The sequence below is a fragment of the Carassius auratus genome, chromosome 11 (genome assembly GCF_003368295.1).
Source record: "Carassius auratus strain Wakin chromosome 11, ASM336829v1, whole genome shotgun sequence".
NCBI lineage: Eukaryota > Metazoa > Chordata > Actinopteri > Cypriniformes > Cyprinidae > Carassius > Carassius auratus.
In genome coordinates this window covers 3,133,968-3,155,538 of record NC_039253.1, presented here as the reverse complement: position 1 = coordinate 3,155,538, position 21,571 = coordinate 3,133,968, and the positions used below count along the sequence as shown (strand labels likewise).

The following is a 21,571-nucleotide window of genomic DNA, read 5'->3' as shown; positions in this document are numbered from 1 at the left end:
TAATTGGCAAAGCTATAATTTCTCAGTGCCAGTAAGTATTTCTTAGAACTGAGAAAAAAAAACATTTACATTTAGTCATTTAGCAGATGCTTTTATCCAAAGTGACTTGCTTATGAGGACAACAGTGCAGTGGCAAGTCCTGGTTAGTATAACACAGTACATACAGCAAGTATAAAAAAAAAAAAAAAAAAAAAAAAAGAAAACAAGAAAAATTGAATTGAAAAAGAATAGAGAATTCTAGTGTTATAGGATGATTAAAATGTCATAAAAGTGTAATTCAGATAAATGTCATCAATTTTGAAAGGCACGGCCATTGCATCAACCAGTAAAAAATCACTTAAAGTTGAATTCAACAGAGTCGATAACTTCTGAAGAGAGAAGAATTCTGAAGAAATGTACAGTTCGATAGAAGAGATGCAGGAGTTTTACAGCACATTTACTTTTAATGTCTATGTTTTTTGTGCTATGTCTCAAATCGTTTTTATATTTATCTACTAGAAATTCAAGGAGACATTACACTTAAAGTCAAGTACAAACAGTCTTCTGACTGTAGTTTTAACCTTCTTAATAGTACATTATACTCTTTGTTTTTAAGACTACTATTACTATAACAAGAACACAATTAACTAAACCAATGACACCTTGTTAATCTAGCCCTAGTGACTCTTAACAACTTAATGAGTGATCAATTATACTATTCAAAACTATTATCATTTAACTACACTAAATCATAGCTTAATTTAAAACCAAATTAAAAGATAGGGTGAGGCTATAATTTTCTCTACAGTCACTGAAGCAATTGCAACTGGCCATTTTCATAGCCAAATAAAAGCAGGTGTTCGACTAAACAGGGGTGAGAATGTGTTATTAGCTTAATCATGAGCTGATAAAACTTATCAAATGTGCCACTTGAGCACATCAGAGAAAGCTTCCATTTGTTACTATACCCATGATACTTCCACACTGGCACCATAAAGCTATTATTGCAATGGCCTACGGATCAAATACAATGTGGCTGGTTAGCAATAACTAAACCCACTGAGCGCTAGTATAGTATAAAATTGCTTTTGCTGTGAAATATTCACTGTGTATTGGATGATTTCTCAAAAGAACAAAAAAAATCACTATAATTCTCAACAGAACATAATGAAACCCACTGTGCCATTCGAGGAATTAGTTAAAATTTATTTTTCATTAATTTTGTGCTTGTGCACAAGCAACCCTAAAGGCTATAATTCTGATATTTCTCTCACACACTTATGGCCTGGTCACTCCAAGATTAATATTTGGGAATCACACACACACACACACACACACACACACACACACAAACACACACACACACACACACACACACACATATATATATATATATATATATATATATATATTGAGAGAGAGAGAGAAAGAGAGAGAGAGATTAGTGCTGTCAAATGATTATTCGTGATTAATTGCATCCAAAATAAGTAAAAAATGTTTTACAATATATTGGTGCATATTTTTCTTAAATATATGCATGCATATGTGTGTATTTATATAAACATAATATATATTCAAACATACAACAAATAAAAGCTTTTATTTTGGATGTGATTAATCGCGATTAATCGTTTGACAGCAATATATGTACAGAATGTTTTTATTTATTTTTTATTTTTTTGGTCACATCCCCAGAGCTGCTGCTGTTACATTAAACTATGACTTGGTAGTGCTCTTGAACAAGGTATTTGTCTCAGTCAGGTCTAACAGGCCTTTTAACCCTTCCATCTTAACTTTTTAGGAGAGACCAGTAGTTTTAGCATGACTAGCCAGGTCAATATAAACCATTATAGCACTGTAAGGAAAATACAGCAGTCAACATTTGAAGTGGATCAAAAGTTCAGTTCATCAAAGTTGTCCTAAGACAGGGACGCATTTTGGTTTTAGGTTTTAGGACAACTTTGATGAAAGGTTTTGATCCACATTAAATCTTGACTAGTGTATAATAATAAAGGAGATAAATAAATGAACAATAAATAACTGAAAATGTCATTCGGTTTTTACAAATCTAACCTTGCATGACCTTAAACATGCATAAACTCCCTTTTCTTCCCTTAACTGTCAAAGGGCGTTAAGCTGGCACAGAACACTTCTCACACACCCTGTCTCCTTCTCCCACAAAGTGCAGGAGCCGCCCTGGATCTGCATCTCTATAAGAGGTAAGAGACGGGCTCAAAGTTCCCATCTTCGTCAGGAGAACTCTAACGGTTTGCTCTCTGGTTTTATCTCATCTCCGTGTCCATCCACCATGTCGTTCTCTCTCCGTACATCATCCAACCTCAGTCCCAAGAGCATGGTTTCTAAGTCCACAGTCACTCCAATTCGCTGTGGTTCGATATCTTCTTGCGGACCCAAAGCCTACAGTGTTTATGGCTGTGGTTTTGGAGGAAGCACCCGCATCTCTTCCTCCAGAGTTGGCTGCTATCCAAATCTGCAGAGCAAAATCAGTGGAGGAAACGTATGTTATGGCAAACCGTACAGCGGAGGATTCGGAATCACGCTCGGGAACTGTGACTACATCCAGGTGAATGAGAAGTGCACCATGCAGAACCTGAACGACCGTCTGGCGTCCTACCTGGAGAAGGTGCGCTCGCTGGAGGCTGCCAATGCCAATCTGGAGAGGCAGATCTGTGAGTACTACGAGAAGAAGGGGCCGATCGCACAGAGAGACTACAGCCCCTACTGGAACACCATCAACTGCCTAAAGGAAAAGGTACTCCTGGTACTTTTTTTAATGGATGGAATGATGGAAAACATTTATAGTATGCACTACATTAATATATATTTACAACAATGTTTTACATTGTAGATTGAAGCTGCTACCATCAACAACGCCAACATCCTCCTGCAGTTCGACAACTCTAAACTGGCTGCTGATGACTTCAGGATAAAGTGAGTTCTGTCAAATAACCTTCCTCTGTAACCATAGCTTGATAGCTTTAGCATAAACTATTAAAAAGTTAGTTCACCTAAAAATTAAAATCATGTCATTAATTACTCACCTTCATGTCGTTCCTAACCCATAAGACTTTTGTTCATCTTCGGAACACAAATGTAGATATTTTCGATGAAAATAGTCCATGTGACATCAGTGGTTTAACCATTATTTACAAAGTTATGAGAACACTTATGAGAAAAAAATAAAGACTTTATTCAACCAATTCTTCTCTTCCATCTCAGTCTTTCGATGCGCAAATTACAAGATTACCACAGCCCATGCGTGTGGTGCTGCTAACACAGGAGCATAGCAGGTCCAACTCTCTTAGTTCACTGTATGTATATTCTGGTTCATGTAAGTAAGGCTGGGCAAAAAAAAGCAAATCATCCTTTCTCATCCAGCCTCAGCATATCTGAGTTCTACAAATGGGTAGTTTCATTGCTTTCTATGCAGGGTCAGAAAGCTGTCAGATTGAATCAAAAATATTCAAAAAATTTGTTTTCTGAAGATTTCAGGTGTGGAATGATGTGAGGGTGAGTAATTAATCACAAAAGTTTATTTTTGGGTGGACTATTCCTTTAAGAGTTTGTATTTCATACATGAATGGTGAGTTTGTTCGCCTTCCTGTACATCCCACATTTAGATATCAGCAAGAGTTAGCTGTGCGACAGTCTGTGGAGGCTGACATCGCTAACCTGCGGCCCTTGCTGGACCAGATGACCCTGACCAAGGCCGACCTGAAGATAAAGATCGAGGGTCTGCAGGAAGATCTAGCATGTTTGAAGAAGAACCACCAGGAGGTTTGACATAGTTTGCCTGTCTCAGATATAATTATGTGTAACTGGTCTTTGTGCCATAAGCAGTATGAAGCCTAGCTTGGTGTAGAATTATGTTTGTTGGTTTTTTATATATAGTTTTAAATAAAAATGCCTTAGTCAAGAATTGATTCTTGAGTCATGTGTGTTTATAGGATGTGGCAGCACTACTGTGTCAGCTGACAGACACAGAAGTGTGTGTGGAAGTGGATGCTGCTCCTCAGCAAGACCTGAACAAGGTTTTGGAAGAAATCCGTTGTCATTACGAGAACATCATAGACAAACACCGCAGAGATCAGGAGTGCTGGTTCAAAGAGAAGGTGAGACTTCATCCACTGTTTCTTTGAGTCCTGTGGATGGTTATTTGACGTCATATATTTCTCCAGACTTCTGAGAATACATCACACAGTACAGAATGACAGTGGTGTGTGTTTATGACTCTCTTTAAGACGGCGCATCTGTGCAAAGACGTGGCCAACAATACAGAGTGCCTAGAAACCTCTAGGTCACAGATCTCAGATTTGCGGCGTACCTTGCAGTGTCTGGAGATCGAGCTACAGTCTCAAATCAGCATGGTGAGGATACAGGCGCATTATAGACGGACTAGCCTGACAAAATATACATTTTGTGTGATTTAAACTCAAAGGTTGGAATGCACAACACCTTTTTGCATAATCTAAACAGATTTTAAAACACTAGGTCATCATACACTTTGTAAATGGTTCCTTATAAATTACTTATGAATTAATCAAATGAGTTTTTGTTCTGCTTCTTACCCACACAGAAAAGAGCACTGGAGTGCTCACTGTTGGAAACAGAGGCTAGGTACAGCACTATGCTAGCAGGTTTCCAGAAACACATCGACGCATACGAGGCAGAGCTTTGTCAGGTGCGCAGTGGCATTGAGCAGCAGGGCAGAGACTATGCTGCACTCCTGGACATCAAGAGCCGTCTGGAGCAGGAGATCGCTACCTACAGGTGTCTCCTGGAAAAGCAGGACATTAAGTAAGGCTATCTTTTCAAAAAATTAGTTGAAATTAGCTGTTGCATTATGTTTTTCTGAAATGACTCCACTAATGCACTCATTTTTTCCCCGTCTTATAGGACTCAAGAACAGGGTAATTAAAATATCTCTTTATGCAGTGGTTGAGGGGGTTGTTTGGGTCAGCTTCTGGATGCATGTTATTCATTAATCTCTTTTTCGCTCCCTTTCAGGTGAGGTATTTGTGTGTGTGACGCCAGCTGACACAATGTTCAAATGTACACAAGTTATATGAACAGCGTTAAATGCAAACAAATAATCCAATGGTGGGTCCTTGTAGTGCAAATGGATTAACACTCTGTAGTTACTGTCTCCCCATTAAAGACTGATCGAGAAACATGTCTTGTATATCTGGTTTATTCTGGAATTTTGGGCATCTGCAAAAAGTGGATTTTGCCTGTGTTTATGAGTACATTAAATTCTTTAACATCTATTGATATTCTGACTATGAGAGTCATTATGCAAGATTTTGCATAACTTTAACTCTGTAGGACCCATAAATCAATGATAGAACACCACCTGAGATTATGATTTAGATGAATTATATATATTTTGTTGTTGGTGTTATTTTAAAAAAAAAATTGTAAATGATATTTGCACATGATTTGAAAATGTTGATAGGTTACAGTAACAGTGAAAATTCCCTCCAAGTCTAAAGCCATGGCAACATATATATATATGGTGAAAGTTTGGCCCATATGTGCCATGCCTTACCAAAGCCAAATATCATATTTATCAGCGACATTTGTCCCAAAAGTTAAACTGTTTTGGTTACCATAGACTTCCATTGTATGAACAAAAAAATTTCTCACATGATCTCAGTTTATGTTCAAATTAAGAAAGAAAGTCAGACCACGAAGTCCTTTGAAGGTGATGAGGAGAATCTTGAAGCACTGAATACAAAACTTGAGAACTCCAGCTGCAGTTCTGGATATAATTGAGCTTATGAAAGTTGTGTTTGGTGGAAAGGAGAATTACTGTAGTCGAGTCGAGAAGTAATAAGGCATGAACCAGTGTCTCAGCATCACTAATATTTAAAAAGGGACGTTGTCAACACAGAAAGGAGAAACATTTTTTGTGAACTGACAAGAAGTAGATGTTTAATCAGTGTTGAGATATGATTTAAAGTGTGAAACAGCGCCTCCGTCTGAATATCACAGAACAGAAATATCACATATCTATAGAAGCAGATTAGTCTCAAACATAATTCACACAAAAAACACGATTCACACATGCGTAGACAATTTCACATGCATGAAACCTAATTCACTTACACACCAAAAAAAAATTCACGTGCGTGAAAAAAAATATATTCACAAAAAGCAATTCACAAGCGCAAAATAAAATTATATATTTATAAAATACATTTCACAAATGCAAAAAAAAAAAAAACAATTTGTAGATATACAACTGTGCACAAAGACCTTTGAATGTTTAAAATGTACGAGTGTCTGAATGTACAAATCGTCATTTACTATGAATCCACTCGGATTTGTGTGTGTGTGTTTTTGGGACTTTCCCATAGACAGTAAAAGAAATGGACACAGCAACCCCATTGGAACTCAATTGTTACAAACATTCTTCCAAATATCTTTGGGTTTATAAGACAACTGGGTAAGTCAATGACAATTAATAAAGACATGATAAAAAGAAACCCACTTTTAACATTCCAGTCGAACACACGTGAAAGCATTCTCAGAAATGTAAACTTTGAATTATAAACAGTAAAAGAAAGATTCATATTACTCAAATGATTCACGAACCCGCTCTGAAGTCGCGATCTGACTCAGATGATTCGCGAACCCGCTCTGAAGTCCCGATCTGACTCATATGACTCAAATGATTCGCGGACCCGCTCTGAAGTCGCGATCTGACTCAGATGATTCGCCAACCCGCTCTGAAGTCCCGATCTGACTCATATGACTCAAATGATTCGCGGACCCGCTCTGAAGTCGCGATCTGACTCAGATGATTCGCGAACCCGCTCTGAAGACTCATATGACTCAAATGATTCGCGGACCCGCTCTGAAGTCGCGATCTGACTCAGATGATTCGCCAACCCGCTCTGAAGTCCCGATCTGACTCATATGACTCAAATGATTCGCGGACCCGCTCTGAAGTTACGATCTGACTCAAATGATTCGCGGACCCGCTCTGAAGTCGCGATCTGACTCAGATGATTCGCGAACCCGCTCTGAAGTCCCGATCTGACTCATATGACTCAAATGATTCGCGGACCTGCTCTGAATTCGCGATCTGACTCAAATGATTCGTGAACCCGCTCTGAAGTCCCGATCTGACTCATATGACTCAAATGATTCACGTACCCGCTCTGAACTCGCGATCTGACTCATATGACTCAAATGATTTGCGAACCCGCTCTGAAGTCGCGATCTGACTCATATGACTCAAATGATTCGCAGACCCGCTCTGATGTCGTGATCTGATTCGCGAACCCGCTCCTGATCTAACTTTTCTTTTCTTTATTTTAAACAGTTAGAACACAACAATAATTTTCAAATAACAAAATATAAGAAAAATAAAGACAAAGAAAATTTCAGCAAAAAAAAAAAAAAAAAAATGAAGTCCCGATCGAACTCAAATGATTCGCGAGCCCGCTCTGATGTCCCGATCTGACTCAAATGATTTGCAGACCGCTCTGAAGCATAGACAGTAAAAGAAATGGACACAGCGACCCCTTTGGATTCAACGGATAAAAATAAGTCAATTAGAAGCACGCACTTCTGCATACTGAGCAGACTCAAGGCTTGTTCGACTTCATGCAGTTTTGCGCAAACCGATCGTCGGCTGACTTGAAGCAGTGCATGCCGGTTAGAAATTTTGTCCGACTTGATACAGCGCTGACGCCACGTGACTGTGACGTGTGCCGTCAAAGTACCACGAGAGCGATTCGAGAGTAGCCGGAGAACTCAGCCAGCGCAGCTTCTGAAGAGCGGCTGCACAGGTTCTGATGACGACACAACTGATCCACGATTGGCTGGATTCACTGATGACACCGATGACGTGCGTTTCAAGTTTATTGCGAGTCGGCTTCAGTTTCAGAAATTCTCATATGGATTTTTAAAACAGTTCAATACGTTTTTATGTCGTCTTCATCTTATAAATCATATTTATTAAATATTGTTTTACTGTATTTACTTTATTGTTAATATAAAGTTTGTGTATGTTTATTTTGCATGACTTTCTTTTTTATACAGACCTTTTACAGTATTCAGCAGCATAACCTATTCAAATGAGCATTTTTAAGAACTAAAATGTTAATCTTAAAAGCATACAATCTAATGTGGTCATAAATGTATGCTCCTATACAAATGATACATAATACATTATGTTCCTCCATTTGTTTGGTTTCTTCATATTCTTTAGTTTATTTTGCTGTGTTTACACTTCACCTGCATGTGGTTAGCAAACTGCTAACAACTTGCTGTAACTTCAACTTAACATTCTGTTCACTTTCAAATAGTTGGTCTAAATCACAATATAAATCCAACAGAATTGTGCTTTTCTGTATATGAAAATCAGTGGTGTTATGTTTAAAATGTTAAAAAGAGCTCAGCTGGAGTGTACTGTAAATCTTGTTGCTGAAACCTTCTTAAAAAACACATACCCACCAGGGATTTTTTTTAGGTTACTTTTATCATTTTGTATTAGCAGAAACACCCATGTGATACTGCTAAAGTATATATTCAATATGTTATCTTGTTTTGGAAGACACCCTTCCAAAACACCACTTATACACGCATCTTAAACGCGATCAAGTAAGCAAACGCCACGTGATCTGCCATGACTGACGTAATTGCAGCAAACTACGGGAGCCACAACGTGTCCGGCTTCATATCTCCGTTTGCAGCTCCTCCCCACCTGCACGCGGCTACTCTCGCCGATCGGTTGCATCCAGCCGCAGTCGATGTCGAACACACCTTCAAACTGAGCTTGATGACATAGATGTCACGTGAACAACCTGTAAGTATATTATATAAAATCTACTGTTGGGTAAGTACACTTTGTATTATTTGATTAACGTGCTTGAGTTTTACTTGTTTGACAAGGAGGAACCGAGAGGAATGATGCTCACATTGTCAACTGAAATTCACTGAGTAAAGCTAAAATGAGCTAACGTTAGAAGGCTAAAAGCTACTTATATTCATGTAATTTTTATTGGTACGCTTTAATTAATTATTCAGGGGACATCACAGCCCACCTGTCTTATCAGAAATGTCCTGTTCACTTTCTCACAGTTACACACCTAGTTAAGGGTCTTTTCTCAAGGGCATCATCATATTAAAGCACACAATCTTTTATACAATAAAAATTAAATCTAATGCATGTTGATTACCTTTTTCTAATGTTTCATTCATTATTCATTCATCTTGTTCCAAGTTTTTTTTTTTTGGCTGTAAAGATATTTTGAAAATAAGTGCATGTCATTTATCTTTTTATTAAAAATAAATATATTCTCTTCCCTTCAGATGCTGTGAAGTGAATGCAACGATGGCAGAACACCTGAAGCACGCTCCAAGAAGAGCTGAGGGTGGAGGTTACACAAGAAATGAGACAAACAGCTGTAATCAGGGGCGATTCTAGGATTTTTCAACTGGGGGACACAAGAGGGGCCACGATTAATACAGAGGGGCCAATCTTGTGTTGTTTGAACAGTATATCCTAATCATTTCAAGAGTTCAGTAACCTTTAAAATCAGTAATAAACAGTGATACCCTATTATATTTTAATAGCAGTTATTCACTGCTCTAAATTAAAAAAATCTAATACAATTTGTATTAACTTTTCAGTTTACAAAAGTGAAAGAAAAACTGTAATAAATAAAATAATCCAATGTATGAATAGTGTACTCACAAAAAACTCACAAATAATAATAATATAATTTATTTATAATAGCCTTATATAATATATATATAATAGCCTTATTTATATAAATGCAGAATAACATGAATAATTCATAGAAATAAATACACAATTAATTAATTAGTATAACTAATATAAATTTAATATAATTTCATTATATGTCTTTGTTTATTATCCACATCCCATTCAATTTGCATAGCAGCAGTTGCAGTAAATTTGCATTGATGAATAAACAAAATCAACTTATGTCAAGGCTAATTAATCTTGAGCATATTGATTTAAAAATATCATATATCCATAATTTGTTAGAAAGCTACTTGTTCAAAAAGGTAGCTTTAATTTAACATGTAAAATATGTGGATCCTATAAAACAGTTTAGAATAGCTTAATTAGTCCAGTGTTATTTTAGTATTAGTTATTTATTTTGCTATTTAATCATGCATTAAATAATTATGTATGTAATGTTTCTGGGTGTCATCAAATGACGTTTTGTCAATAACTTCTGTGAAGGGAGGGAGAGAGAGCTAGAGAGAGCTTTCCAGGGTGCAGACAGCAATCGCGGAGCACCATGGTGATTTAGAACGCCAACTGAATTTATTAGGAATCTACAGACGCAAATAGACTAAAGGTGTAGAAAAATAAAGACCTATATGTGTATTTTGGACTTTTTTTTCAACACAAGTCTGAAAGAAGACATGTTACTGAAGACAAACAGCCCCAAATCTCAAAATTGACCAGTAAAAAAAACTATGTTTTTGCATGTGTCTCACCCATATAGACTTTAAAAAAAAGTCTCAAGTGTAGAGCGTTAGATAAACATTACACGATTTGTTTCGTCACCTCACTTAAGTGAAAAAAGTCGCTAATTGACTGCATGATTCAATAATGACTTTATTAGAATTGCTATTATAGTTTTTTTTAAACCATTGCTTTAAATTGCGTTGTTGCCTATATCGGCGCGTTCGGCCGAAAAAAAGAAAAAAGTAAATCGTAACGCAGTAAACCCCTCTTACATTCAGCATCAGAGGAGCATAGTAAATATAATGATTAGCATCTTGGTCTGCTCTAGGAGATAACATCGTCATCGAACCTGGTCTGTCTAACACCGAAAGACGTTAACGTTAGTACCAAACACTTCTTGCACTGCAACAACTCGCTAATCAAAAACATAAGCTATTTAAAATAGGTGCTTTTTTCGTTGGAAAACAGCAGCTCACTATTCTTGGTCCTCGTTGAGAAACATCGCGACGCAATCATGAGTTATTTACTAGGCTGAAAGATTATAATTTGAATTTGTGAGTGACAGACAAGTAGAAGGGTGGGGGCACACTGGGGGGCCAATCAGTTTTCAGGAGGGCCAGTGTCCCCATGGCCCCTCCCCTGGCTACGCCACTGGCTGTAATGTGTTATATGTGGGATAGTTCACCCAAAAATGAAAATAGTCATAATTTTTTCACCCTCATGTTACTACAAACCTGTATAACTTTCTATGTTCTGACACAAAGATATTTGGAAGAATGTTTGTAACTAAGCAGATCTCGTCATCTTAACAATCATGATAATTTTTCCTACAGTGGCAGTTAATGATTTGTGAGATTGTGAGATCTGCTTGGTTACAAACATTCTTCCTATGACAAGATTAATAAAGACATGATAAAAGGAAACCCTCTTTTAACATTCCAGTCGAACACACGTGAACGCATTCTCAGAAATATAAACTTTGAATTATAAACAGTAAAAGAAAGATTCATATTACTCAATGATTCACGAACCCGCTCTGAAGTCGCGATCTGACTCAAACGATTCGCGAATCCGCTCTGAAGTCCCGATTTGACTCATGACTCAAATGATTCGTGGACCCGCTCTGAAGTCGCGATCTGACTCAAATGATTCCCGGACCCGCTCTGAAGTCGCGATCTGACTCAAATGATTTGCGAACCCGCTCTGAAGTCCCGATCTGACTCAAATGATTCGCGAACCCGCTCTGAAGTCGCGATCTGACTCAAATGATTCCCGGACCCGCTCTGAAGTCGCGATCTGACTCAAATGATTTGCGAACCCGCTCTGAAGTCCCGATCTGACTCAAATGATTCGCGAACCCGCTCTGAAGTCCCGATCTGACTCATATGACTCAAATGATTCGCGAACCCGCTCTGAAGTCGCGATCTGACTCAAATGATTCCCGGACCCGCTCTGAAGTCCCGATCTGACTCATATGACTCAAATGATTCACGTACCCGCTCTGAACTCGCAATCTGACTCAAATGATTCGCGAATCCGCTCTAACATCCCAATCTGACTCATATGACTCAAATGATTCGCAGACCCGCTCTGATGTCGCGATCTGATTCGCGAACCCGCTCTGAAGTCCTGATCTAACTTTCTGTTTTCTTTATTTTAAACAGTTAGAACACAACAATAATTTTCAAATAACAAAATATAAGAAAAATAGAGACAGAGAAAATTTCAGCAACATAATAAAATAAAAATGAAGTCTTGATCGAACTCAAATGATTTGCGAGCCCGCTCTGATGTTAGTGGTGGGCGATACTGCAAAATTTGGTATCGATCCGATACCAAATACATATAGGGTCAGTATTGCCAACACCGATACCAATGCCATACTTTTTACAAAAAAAAAAAAAAAAAAAATATATATATATATATATATATATATATATATATATATATATATTGTGTAGGGGAGTGCAGTAGGTCTATGTCATTATTTCTGAGGTGAATCAATGATCAATTATTTAGGCAAGATTTTTTATTAATGTATTGAAGTCCACAAAATTATTAGTTATTAGGCACTGTAGAATGAATTCTTTACAGCCTTTTAAAATAAAATAATGAAAGAATTAAAAAAAAATAGAAAAATGCCAGCGAATGAACACGTAGAAAAAATAATAGTCGCAGTTTCAGTAGTGAAGGAGAGTGCTGGATTTTCGGTTTGCCCCGTATTTTACTTGAAGTTCAGGCAAATGGGAACACCATATATTACATGGCAATCATCCTTAATTGAAGAAATGTGGCAAAACATCTCTGGAGAGAACCTTATATTATTAAATTCGAATGTGCTTTCCATATTTGGATCAACATAGGCTACATTTGTGAATGCACATTTTCTGCAATGTCGCATCAAGTCATGCTCCCGTGCGCCTCTTACAGACTGCATCTTAGTCCATATGTTAAACTTTCCACGTCCATGGGGAGACTGTAATCATCGTCATGGGTGAGTGTGTGCGGAGGCTCTGAGAGGACGAACGCGTACCTCCCATTTTTTTATGACTGCGCGGACAGGTGCGTGTGGTCAGTAGGCTTCAAAGGCACAATTGCGCATGTGGAGGCAGTGTGAAGAAGCCCATTGCTACTCGAACCTGTTCAATCCGCTTGCACTTGGACCATAGTGCGGCCCAATGGAAAAAAAGGTTGAGAACCACTATAACATAACGGTTATGGAAATTAGAACGACGGTACATTTAATTAAATTGCAATGAAGTTACAAACGATCCACATCATTAAAGAGAATAAGCTCCGAAATATATAAAATAAATAAAAACGAGGATCAATCTTAAACTTTTCAAGTGCGAAAATAAATAGCCTACACACGAGTCCACAACATAATTAAGTTGCAAAGAGTATAGGCTCAAACATAAAATAAAATGAAAGAGGATGCATCTGGAACTTTTCGAGTGCAGCGCAAAAGTCACTCGGCCTGCAGCGAGAGAGAGATTTCCTTAAGATTTTTTATGTGCTCATTTTCTTTCTCTATTCTCTTCGTCTCTGTTGCCTCCAAATCCTCACTCTCTCTTGACCCCTCTCCTCCTGACAGACAGACAGACCCACGTGGGAAGAGAGCTCTGCCAGGAAAGTCTCAAAAACACACACGCGCTTTTTTTGTAAACAAACTTATTGAATAATTGCCCTTTTGATTCATTTTCTTTTGATTATGTGATTGCTATCTTTATCATATGGCCCATGCCCCATGTTCTTCTGTTCTTTTATGTATTTATTTTCTAAGATGTGCACTGTAGAATTGTAAGATTTTCACATGGTAGCTGATTTGTTTGTATTTGCTTTGTCAATTTAATAAAAAAACAAGCAAAAAACACACACACACACACACACACACAAATCCGAGTGGATTCGTAGTAAATGACGATTCGTACATTCAGACACTCGTACATTTTAAACATTCAAAGGTCTTTGTGCGCAGTGGTATATCTACAAATTGTTTTTTGCGTTTGTGAAATGTATTTTATAAATATATAATTGTTGAAAAGAGAGAACGATTTTATTATTATTTAATTTTTAATCATATTATTCATCATGCAGATATAAATGCAAAAAAGTCTGGGTCTCACTGTCTTGTTCAGGCAGCGCTGCAGTGTCTCTTCACAATAGAATACAAAACAGAAAATATTTCGTTTGCATTTTATTTGTTTATTAATTCCAAAAACTGTCTGTCGTTGCTGGTAAACTGATGAAACTGCCTTACAAGAATATCAAACTTTAGTAATCAGCAGATTTTGATTTTGTGCTTATGCTGAAAGAATGTTACAATAGATAATGTGAGAAGAAGAGTGTTCTTTACAAACTGTCAAAGATAATGGTGTCAACCCTGAAATGTTTTGAAAACCAAGTTTAAGGTATACATGAGCATAAAAGCAGTGTAGCTTAATAAGCAGTATATAGTAGTCAACATTTGAAGTGGATCAAAACATTACATTTAAGTTGTCCTAAAACCAAAATGCGTTCTTGTCTTAGTACAACTGAAATTTTTTTTATATTCAAATGCTGACTATTGTATACTTATTAAAGGTTTGTTTCAATATAAGAAAAGTGTTTTCGGAACTAATCAAAGTTTTTCAAGGTTTGTATGACACAATGTGTAGTAAAATTGTAGTTGTTACCACACACTATGTGAGCTCTGTTCGCTTCAGTATACATACATATTACAGTAAATTTACCAGCTTTCAACACATGAAACTGTTTACACATGATCGCAAAATGGAAAAATGTAGTGAATGCATGGAAAAAAAGGACTGTGTAAAGGCATACGTTTCCTTTTGCATTGTGAAAGAAGCAAAAAAAAAAAACAACAACAAAAAAAACAACAACAACAACACATGAACATGAAAAAATAACAAAACAGACCAAAATATTGGGACTGAACTTTAATATGGAATGCACACAATACATCTCCAAGTCAGCCACTCAATAATTGTCTTAAAGTGAATGGTAAGTAAATATATATATATTTTTTTTAATCTGCACTCTAAATATGACACTTCATCGCATTCATTGTTAACACTGCCCACCTGCAGGGTAGAAAAACATTTACATTTATATATCCTCCATGTATTCATAGAAAGAGAGAGAGAGTAAATAGAGATGACCTTTTTAGGACCTAGAAATGAGGGGGGAAAAAAGAAAATATACAAATTACATAACTTTATACAATATTATAGACCTACTATCTGTAACACTGTTATAAAAGAAAAGATAGCCTTACTTAATGTCCTGCTTTTCCAGGAGACACCTGTAGGTAGCGATCTCCTGCTCCAGACGGCTCTTGATGTCCAGGAGTGCAGCATAGTCTCTGCCCTGCTGCTCAATGCCACTGCGCACCTGACAAAGCTCTGCCTCGTATGCGTCGATGTGTTTCTGGAAACCTGCTAGCATAGTGCTGTACCTAGCCTCTGTTTCCAACAGTGAGCACTCCAGTGCTCTTTTCTGTGTGGGTAAAGAGAACAGTTACTGAATCAAACAATGTAAAAGCAGGTTTACCTCCGATAACAGCTAGATAAAAATTGCTTATATATAAAGATCAGTGCTGAAAACATGTGCTTAACTTATTTTTGGAAGTCACCGATTAAAACATGAAGCTATCATTTAACATCATTTAACCCTTTGTTAACTTTCAGACAATGTATTACCAAAACTCTCTTTCCACTGCCTCTCACAATCCTTTTCTGTTTTTAACTTTTTGTCTATCACATCATGTTTACTGCATCTCACCATTCTGATTTGAGACTGTTGCTCGATTTCCAGACGCTGCAAAGTGCGTCGCAATTCTGAGATTTGGGATATAGAGGTTTCTAGGCACTCTGTGTTGGTGGCTGCATCTTTACACAGATCTGCCATCTTAAAAAGATTCACAAACAAACACATCATGTGAGCTATTCAACTCATGAGTCACTAAACTATATTATGTTACATGCTTTAATACCAGACAGAAAGAAATCTCACCTTCTGTTTGAACCAGCGCTCCTGTTCTCTGCAATGTTTGTCTATGATGTTCTCGTAATGACAACGGATGTCTTCCAAAACCTTCTTCAGGTCTTGCTGAGGAGCAGCATCCACTTCCACACACACTTTTTTGTCCGTCAGCTGACACAGTAGTGCTGCCACATCCTATAAACACACATGACTCAAGCATTATGGCTTAGGAAGCTATTGCTGTTCTTAATCTTCATTCAAAACATTGAAAATGTAAAAAATAATTATGCTACAAACCTCCTGGTGAGTTTTTTTCATATACACCAGCTCCTCCTGCAAAGCACAGATCTGCGTCTCCAGGTTGGCTTTTACTTTGCATGTCTTCTCAAGTATGCAACGCAGGTTATCAACATCAGCTTTTGCACTCTGCCGTATCGTCACCTCATTCTCATATCTGATTTGTGGAAAGATCAGAAAAGAAAAAAATCATCATGTTTAAACATGACAAGTACAAGCATAAAGCTATACAGACCCTAATCAAATTAGATGTCATATTGACTTTTATGATAACAAAGCTGAGAAGGATAGACTTCAACATTTTTACAATGTAGGCTATACACTGTATAAAGGTCCTAGATCTTTTAAAACTAAGACATTTCATCATTTTATACATTTTGTATGTAAAAAAAAGTGGGATTTTTCATTAATTTCTTTTAAAAAGGGACACAAATGAGACCTTACTAGTGATTTTGATTTGTAAATCCAAAGTTATGAAAATGTTTGTAAATGTCAAAATGCTCCAAAAGTACTAGATGTTAAATTGCCTTAATAGAACTCACTTTATCTTGAAGTCCTCAGCAGCCAGTTTAGCGTTGTCGATCTGCAGAAGGATTTGGCCATTGTTGACAGTAGCATCTTTAATCTATAATGAAGATCATTGACAAAGAAAACTATAAATGTAGATCTTATATAATAAGTATTTTTTTGTATTATATTTGTTCAGAGTAAAGTATTTTTTTTTTTTTTTTTTACTAATCTTCCCTTTTGTACCTTTTCCTGAAGGCAATCAATGGTCTTGAAGTAGCAGCTGTTGTCCCTCTGGCAGATCAGCCCCTTCTTTTCATAGTACTCCCGGATCTGCTTCTCCAAAGTAGCATTGGCAGCCTCCAGAGAGTGCACCTTGTCTAGGTATGATGCCAGACGGTCATTCAAGTCTTGCATGGTGGCCTTCTCGCCCTTCTGGAGGTAGTCATAACACCCTCCAGTCATGATTCTTGCTCCAAATCTTCCACCTTTTCCACTATGACATCCGTATCCGTAAGGGAAGCAAGCATTCAATTGATAAGAGCAGGTAGAGATACGTGTCTTTTCTCCAAAACCACAGCCATAGACACTGTAAGCTTTAGGAGCAACTGTACCACAACGCCGAGGATCAATTATGGACTTTGGAGTCATGGAGAAAGAGCTGAAGGAGGACTTGGGGTTGGAGACAGAGCAGGGCTCTGGGCTGGTCTCAGAGCAAGTCTTCACACAGGTATCTGAGCAGGTCTTGGGGAAGGTGAAAGAGGAAGTCTCGGAGCAGGTCTCAGTGCAAGTCTTCACACAGGTATCGGAGCAGGTCTTGGGGAAGGTGAAGGAAGAAGTCTCGGAGCAGGTCTCAGAGCAGGAGCAAGTCTTCACACAGGTATCGGAGCAGGTCTTGGGGAAGGTGAAAGAGGAAGTCTCGGAGCAGGTCTCAGTGCAAGTCTTCACACAGGTATCAGAGCAGGTCTTGGGGAAGGTGAAAGAGGAAGTCTCGGAGCAGGTCTCAGAGCAGGAGCAAGTCTTCACACAGGTATCGGAGCAGGTCTTGGGGAAGGTGAAAGAGGAAGTCTCGGAGCAGGTCTCAGCGCAAGTCTTCACACAGGTATCGGAGCAGGTCTTGGGGAAGGTGAAGGAGGAAGTCTCGGAGCAGGTCTCAGAGCAGGTCTGTGGGCAGCATATGGAGCAGGTCTCAAAGCAGGTTGAGGGGAAGGTGAAGGAGCAGGATTCTGGGCAGGTTTTGAAGGATGACATGGTGGATGGATGCAGAGATGGATGAACGCAAAAGGGGAAGATACAAAATAAAATGCTCAAATTGTCCTGAAGCGTATGGTGCTTTAAGGCCAGCTCTGTCATCTTTTATAGTTGGAGCTTTAGGGCGGGTTCTACAATCTGACAAAGGGAGTGTGTGTGTGTGTGTGTGTGTGTGTGTCACCACCTGTAGTATTAGAACTGAAGAACCAGAGTATTCCACCCTAATGAGGAAGCTGCAAAAGAATTTATATGTGCGTATATATTTTTCTTAATAAAAGTTGGTGCCTAACTGGACAATGCAGACAATTATGAGTAAGTTTTAGACAATTTAGACTTTTAAAGACAGCACAAATAGCAAAGTGCGGGTGGCGTTTCAATTATACACATGACTCAAAGGTCACTAAATAGACTAATGCCTTCACAACAAAGACAGACTTGAGCACAAGATCAGAAAGGCTCATTAAAATAATTGTAAGATAAAATATGGTCATTTTGAAATTACTGCAATTTTTTTCACATACATCATTGGGGTCTCTTGGGCCGAAAACATAAAACAGTCGACACATAAGTCAGAAAATGAGGCTTAAGTTTATGATTTATCCTAATTTAATCTTGCGCCATTCAAAAGTATTTTCAGACTTCTTGAGGGATCCTTTTCCCCCACAGATTTATCCTTCGAATTTAAACTTATAGTATAAAGTCTTATGGGAAACTTCAAGACTTCAGTCATCATATATCACAATCATCAAGCAAGCAGGACTTTTTAAGATAAAAGCAATAATAGACAGACAGACAGACAGACAGATATTTCTTTCTTTTAAATTCTTTCTATTTTTCTAAACGCTCAAGAACGACACCACATTTGATTGAACAAGTTTGCTATAACAGCATGCCCTATTTAAGTTACAAGACATAATAAAACCTTGCAGTCTGAGAGTTACAAAACTCTATTTTTTAAATGTATAATGACCATCAGTTGTCCAAATTTCTCAGTTTTAACATTAAAAGTACTCATTGGGTGTTACACATTTTTTTTTAAGTACAAATAACTGTTAAACAAGAAACAGTCTGCTGAACCTGCTAGAATGCTGTTTGCACGATCAAATTATGGGGACCCTATTGCATTATTTCATATGGGTTTATTTACTTTCAGCACTATTTTCTCAAGTCAGGTGGATTCAGAATTTCTGGAAAGAAAAATACCTAGAACATGAGATTCAGTGTGTGGCCAGCCTGACAAAGCACTAATTGGCTTAATGACAGTTCAGTCATTTAGCTGTTTTAGAGAAAGGCATGAAAAGCAGTTGAGTGTCTTTAAGTAATAACTTGACATAATTACAATCATATGTGTAATTTTATGTGCAGTAATGACATTCTTTTTAAAAGACTGTGTGAGAGTAACCTAAAACGTGATTAGGAGCTAAACCTGTTAATGGTGATGCATGTCTCTACATACCATAAAAAGGCATAAGACGAAGGCAAATACATTTCTGTTCAATCTGTCACAGTCTTGGAGGAAATGAATTGAGTTTACTCTTCATTTAAGAACACTACATTTCTAATACCTATGTTAAAAATATATAATTATCAAAACTCATTGAAAGTCTATGAAGAACTCAATTTCAAACCTGTAAATAATCCTCTCACTGACAGGACATTGTATTTGTAAGCCTGTATATTGGACTGACTTTTGGAAACTCCTCGAAGGCCTAAACAATGTGGTAAGAGCACAAAACTTCACACATCTTATCAAAAACAGTACAGTGAGTAATGTGCAGAAGTGTTCAATATTATGTTCTTTATTTTCATTTATACTCACTCTGTCCCATGGTATAATTTAAATACGTTGTCTTTATGTTTAATTATGTCTAAATAAAAACTATTAAGTGTTTGTTGCAGATATATCACATATGAAGGTTATGAACATGAATTATTCTCCAGAGACACACGTCGATTAGTAATGGGATCGCGACTGTGAATAGACACTGAAGCGAGACCCAGACTTATTGTGTGCACAATCATTCTATGAGCTTTTATAATAAACAGTGAAGCTGGATGTAAAACAAAGCCTTTTTGACAGTACACCAAGTTTTCCAATATTTAGTATATGATTAACCATATAGACATTGCAAGGAGAATTCATTGCTTGGTTTTCCTTGCATGCATGCAATACAAAGGTAATCCAACCAGTTAACAATTACCTGATTAACCATTAATACAGTAATACAGCGAGACTCTGTCTTTTAATGTGGACTAACAGTGATATAAATATTACATGATTAAGAATTCAGTGATAACTCCAGATAATAGCAATGTATCGCTTTCAAATGTGTAACCTTTCAGCAATGGTGGCATTTGCATTGTTGCACATGTTTGTTAGGGATATTACTGTATGTCATGTCAAATGATCTTTCTTGAAGATATGTGACATTTCAGTTCGCTTACAGTGTCTACGTTCCATGACCAGATGGAGACGCTGTTCCTCCTTTTATACAGTTGATTTTAAAGCATTTTCACCTTCCCCCAAAATGAGTCCAATCTGACTTGTTTCTTAAAGTATATATTTTTATACAGAGATGGATAATAAATAATTGTTTTAATGTATTTTAACCAGGCAGGCCCAATGTCTGCACACCGATCCATCACTGATTATTATGTGTTGTGTCAGAAAACAGAGGCTCACTAAATAATTGGTTACTCTAAGTAATTATCGGATCTATTTCAGTTGTATGTTCCTAAAGATAACCTATAGATTGTATATTAGTATAAAGAGGCATCTGCACATTTATAATAGATAAATGCAAATTATGCATGAAGATTTCATGTTTAAATGATAGACTATACTTGTTGTCGACCTTGACCTTTCGAGCTATTGTAATAGTGAAAACTGCTTTGTTGCAGAAGTCTCCTTTTCACTTTTTTAAATAAAAATATCAAAAGCGTGACATATAGTGTAAAATTCAATGAGATTCTAATCAAGCTTAATAAAACATGGGCAATGACACACCCTCTATAGATTTAACTTATATATTGCAAACGTAGCTGAAGCCTTTTCTCGTCCAGATGTGTTTATTTCTGTTCTTTCGCTTTGATCAGTCCGTCCGTGAAAGAAGCCCAACTCGTTTAGACGAATCGGTTCTTTTGAACAGTTCATTTAAAATAATCAGTTCAAAAGCGGATTAATAGCATATTGCATTCTTTGTCTAAACTCTAAAACTAAACAGTTATATAAAGCCATATGTTGGCACACATTTGTAGTGTCTCTTTTCTTTATTTATTTTTTATTTCTTGCAGCAATGATTCATCACATAAAAACAAAGTCAGTTAAAACATTAATATCATTTTCATTTACTATAATAATAAAGTTTGCAATTGGCTAAATGTTATTGAAATTTTTTTATGTAACTGCTTTTTTTAATTTATTTATTTTTGCTGCTACATTCAAATCCTAAATTTACAGCAGGTCGGCAAATTTTCACATGCTAAATTCTAGCGAAACAAGTTTTCCCTTATTTGCCACATTGACCACAGAAAGCTTGGTTTGAAAGTAACTTATCTGTGAACTGTTTAAAA

At 37.1% G+C, this 21,571-nt stretch overlaps 2 protein-coding genes across 2 annotated transcripts; one reads left to right on the top strand and one right to left on the bottom strand.

Annotated features, from left to right (window-relative positions):
- The first annotated feature begins 1,641 nt into the window (after positions 1 to 1,641).
- LOC113111324 (keratin, type I cytoskeletal 19-like) lies at positions 1,642 to 5,144 on the top strand. The gene is made up of 8 exons (XM_026275950.1): positions 1,642 to 2,752; positions 2,849 to 2,931; positions 3,621 to 3,777; positions 3,948 to 4,112; positions 4,242 to 4,367; positions 4,577 to 4,797; positions 4,897 to 4,910; positions 5,008 to 5,144. Exons 1-8 carry the CDS (start codon positions 2,288 to 2,290, stop codon positions 5,067 to 5,069), a joined length of 1,293 nt encoding a protein of 430 aa, XP_026131735.1. The 5' UTR covers positions 1,642 to 2,287; the 3' UTR covers positions 5,070 to 5,144.
- A 10,088-nt stretch (positions 5,145 to 15,232) lies between these two features.
- On the bottom strand, positions 15,233 to 17,227 carry LOC113111323 (keratin, type I cytoskeletal 42-like). The gene is made up of 6 exons (XM_026275949.1): positions 16,994 to 17,227; positions 16,783 to 16,865; positions 16,241 to 16,397; positions 15,974 to 16,138; positions 15,743 to 15,868; positions 15,233 to 15,457 (listed from the first exon to the last, which is right to left on the bottom strand). Exons 1-6 carry the CDS (start codon positions 17,210 to 17,212, stop codon positions 15,233 to 15,235), a joined length of 975 nt encoding a protein of 324 aa, XP_026131734.1. The 5' UTR covers positions 17,213 to 17,227.
- Positions 17,228 to 21,571: the final 4,344 nt, after the last annotated feature.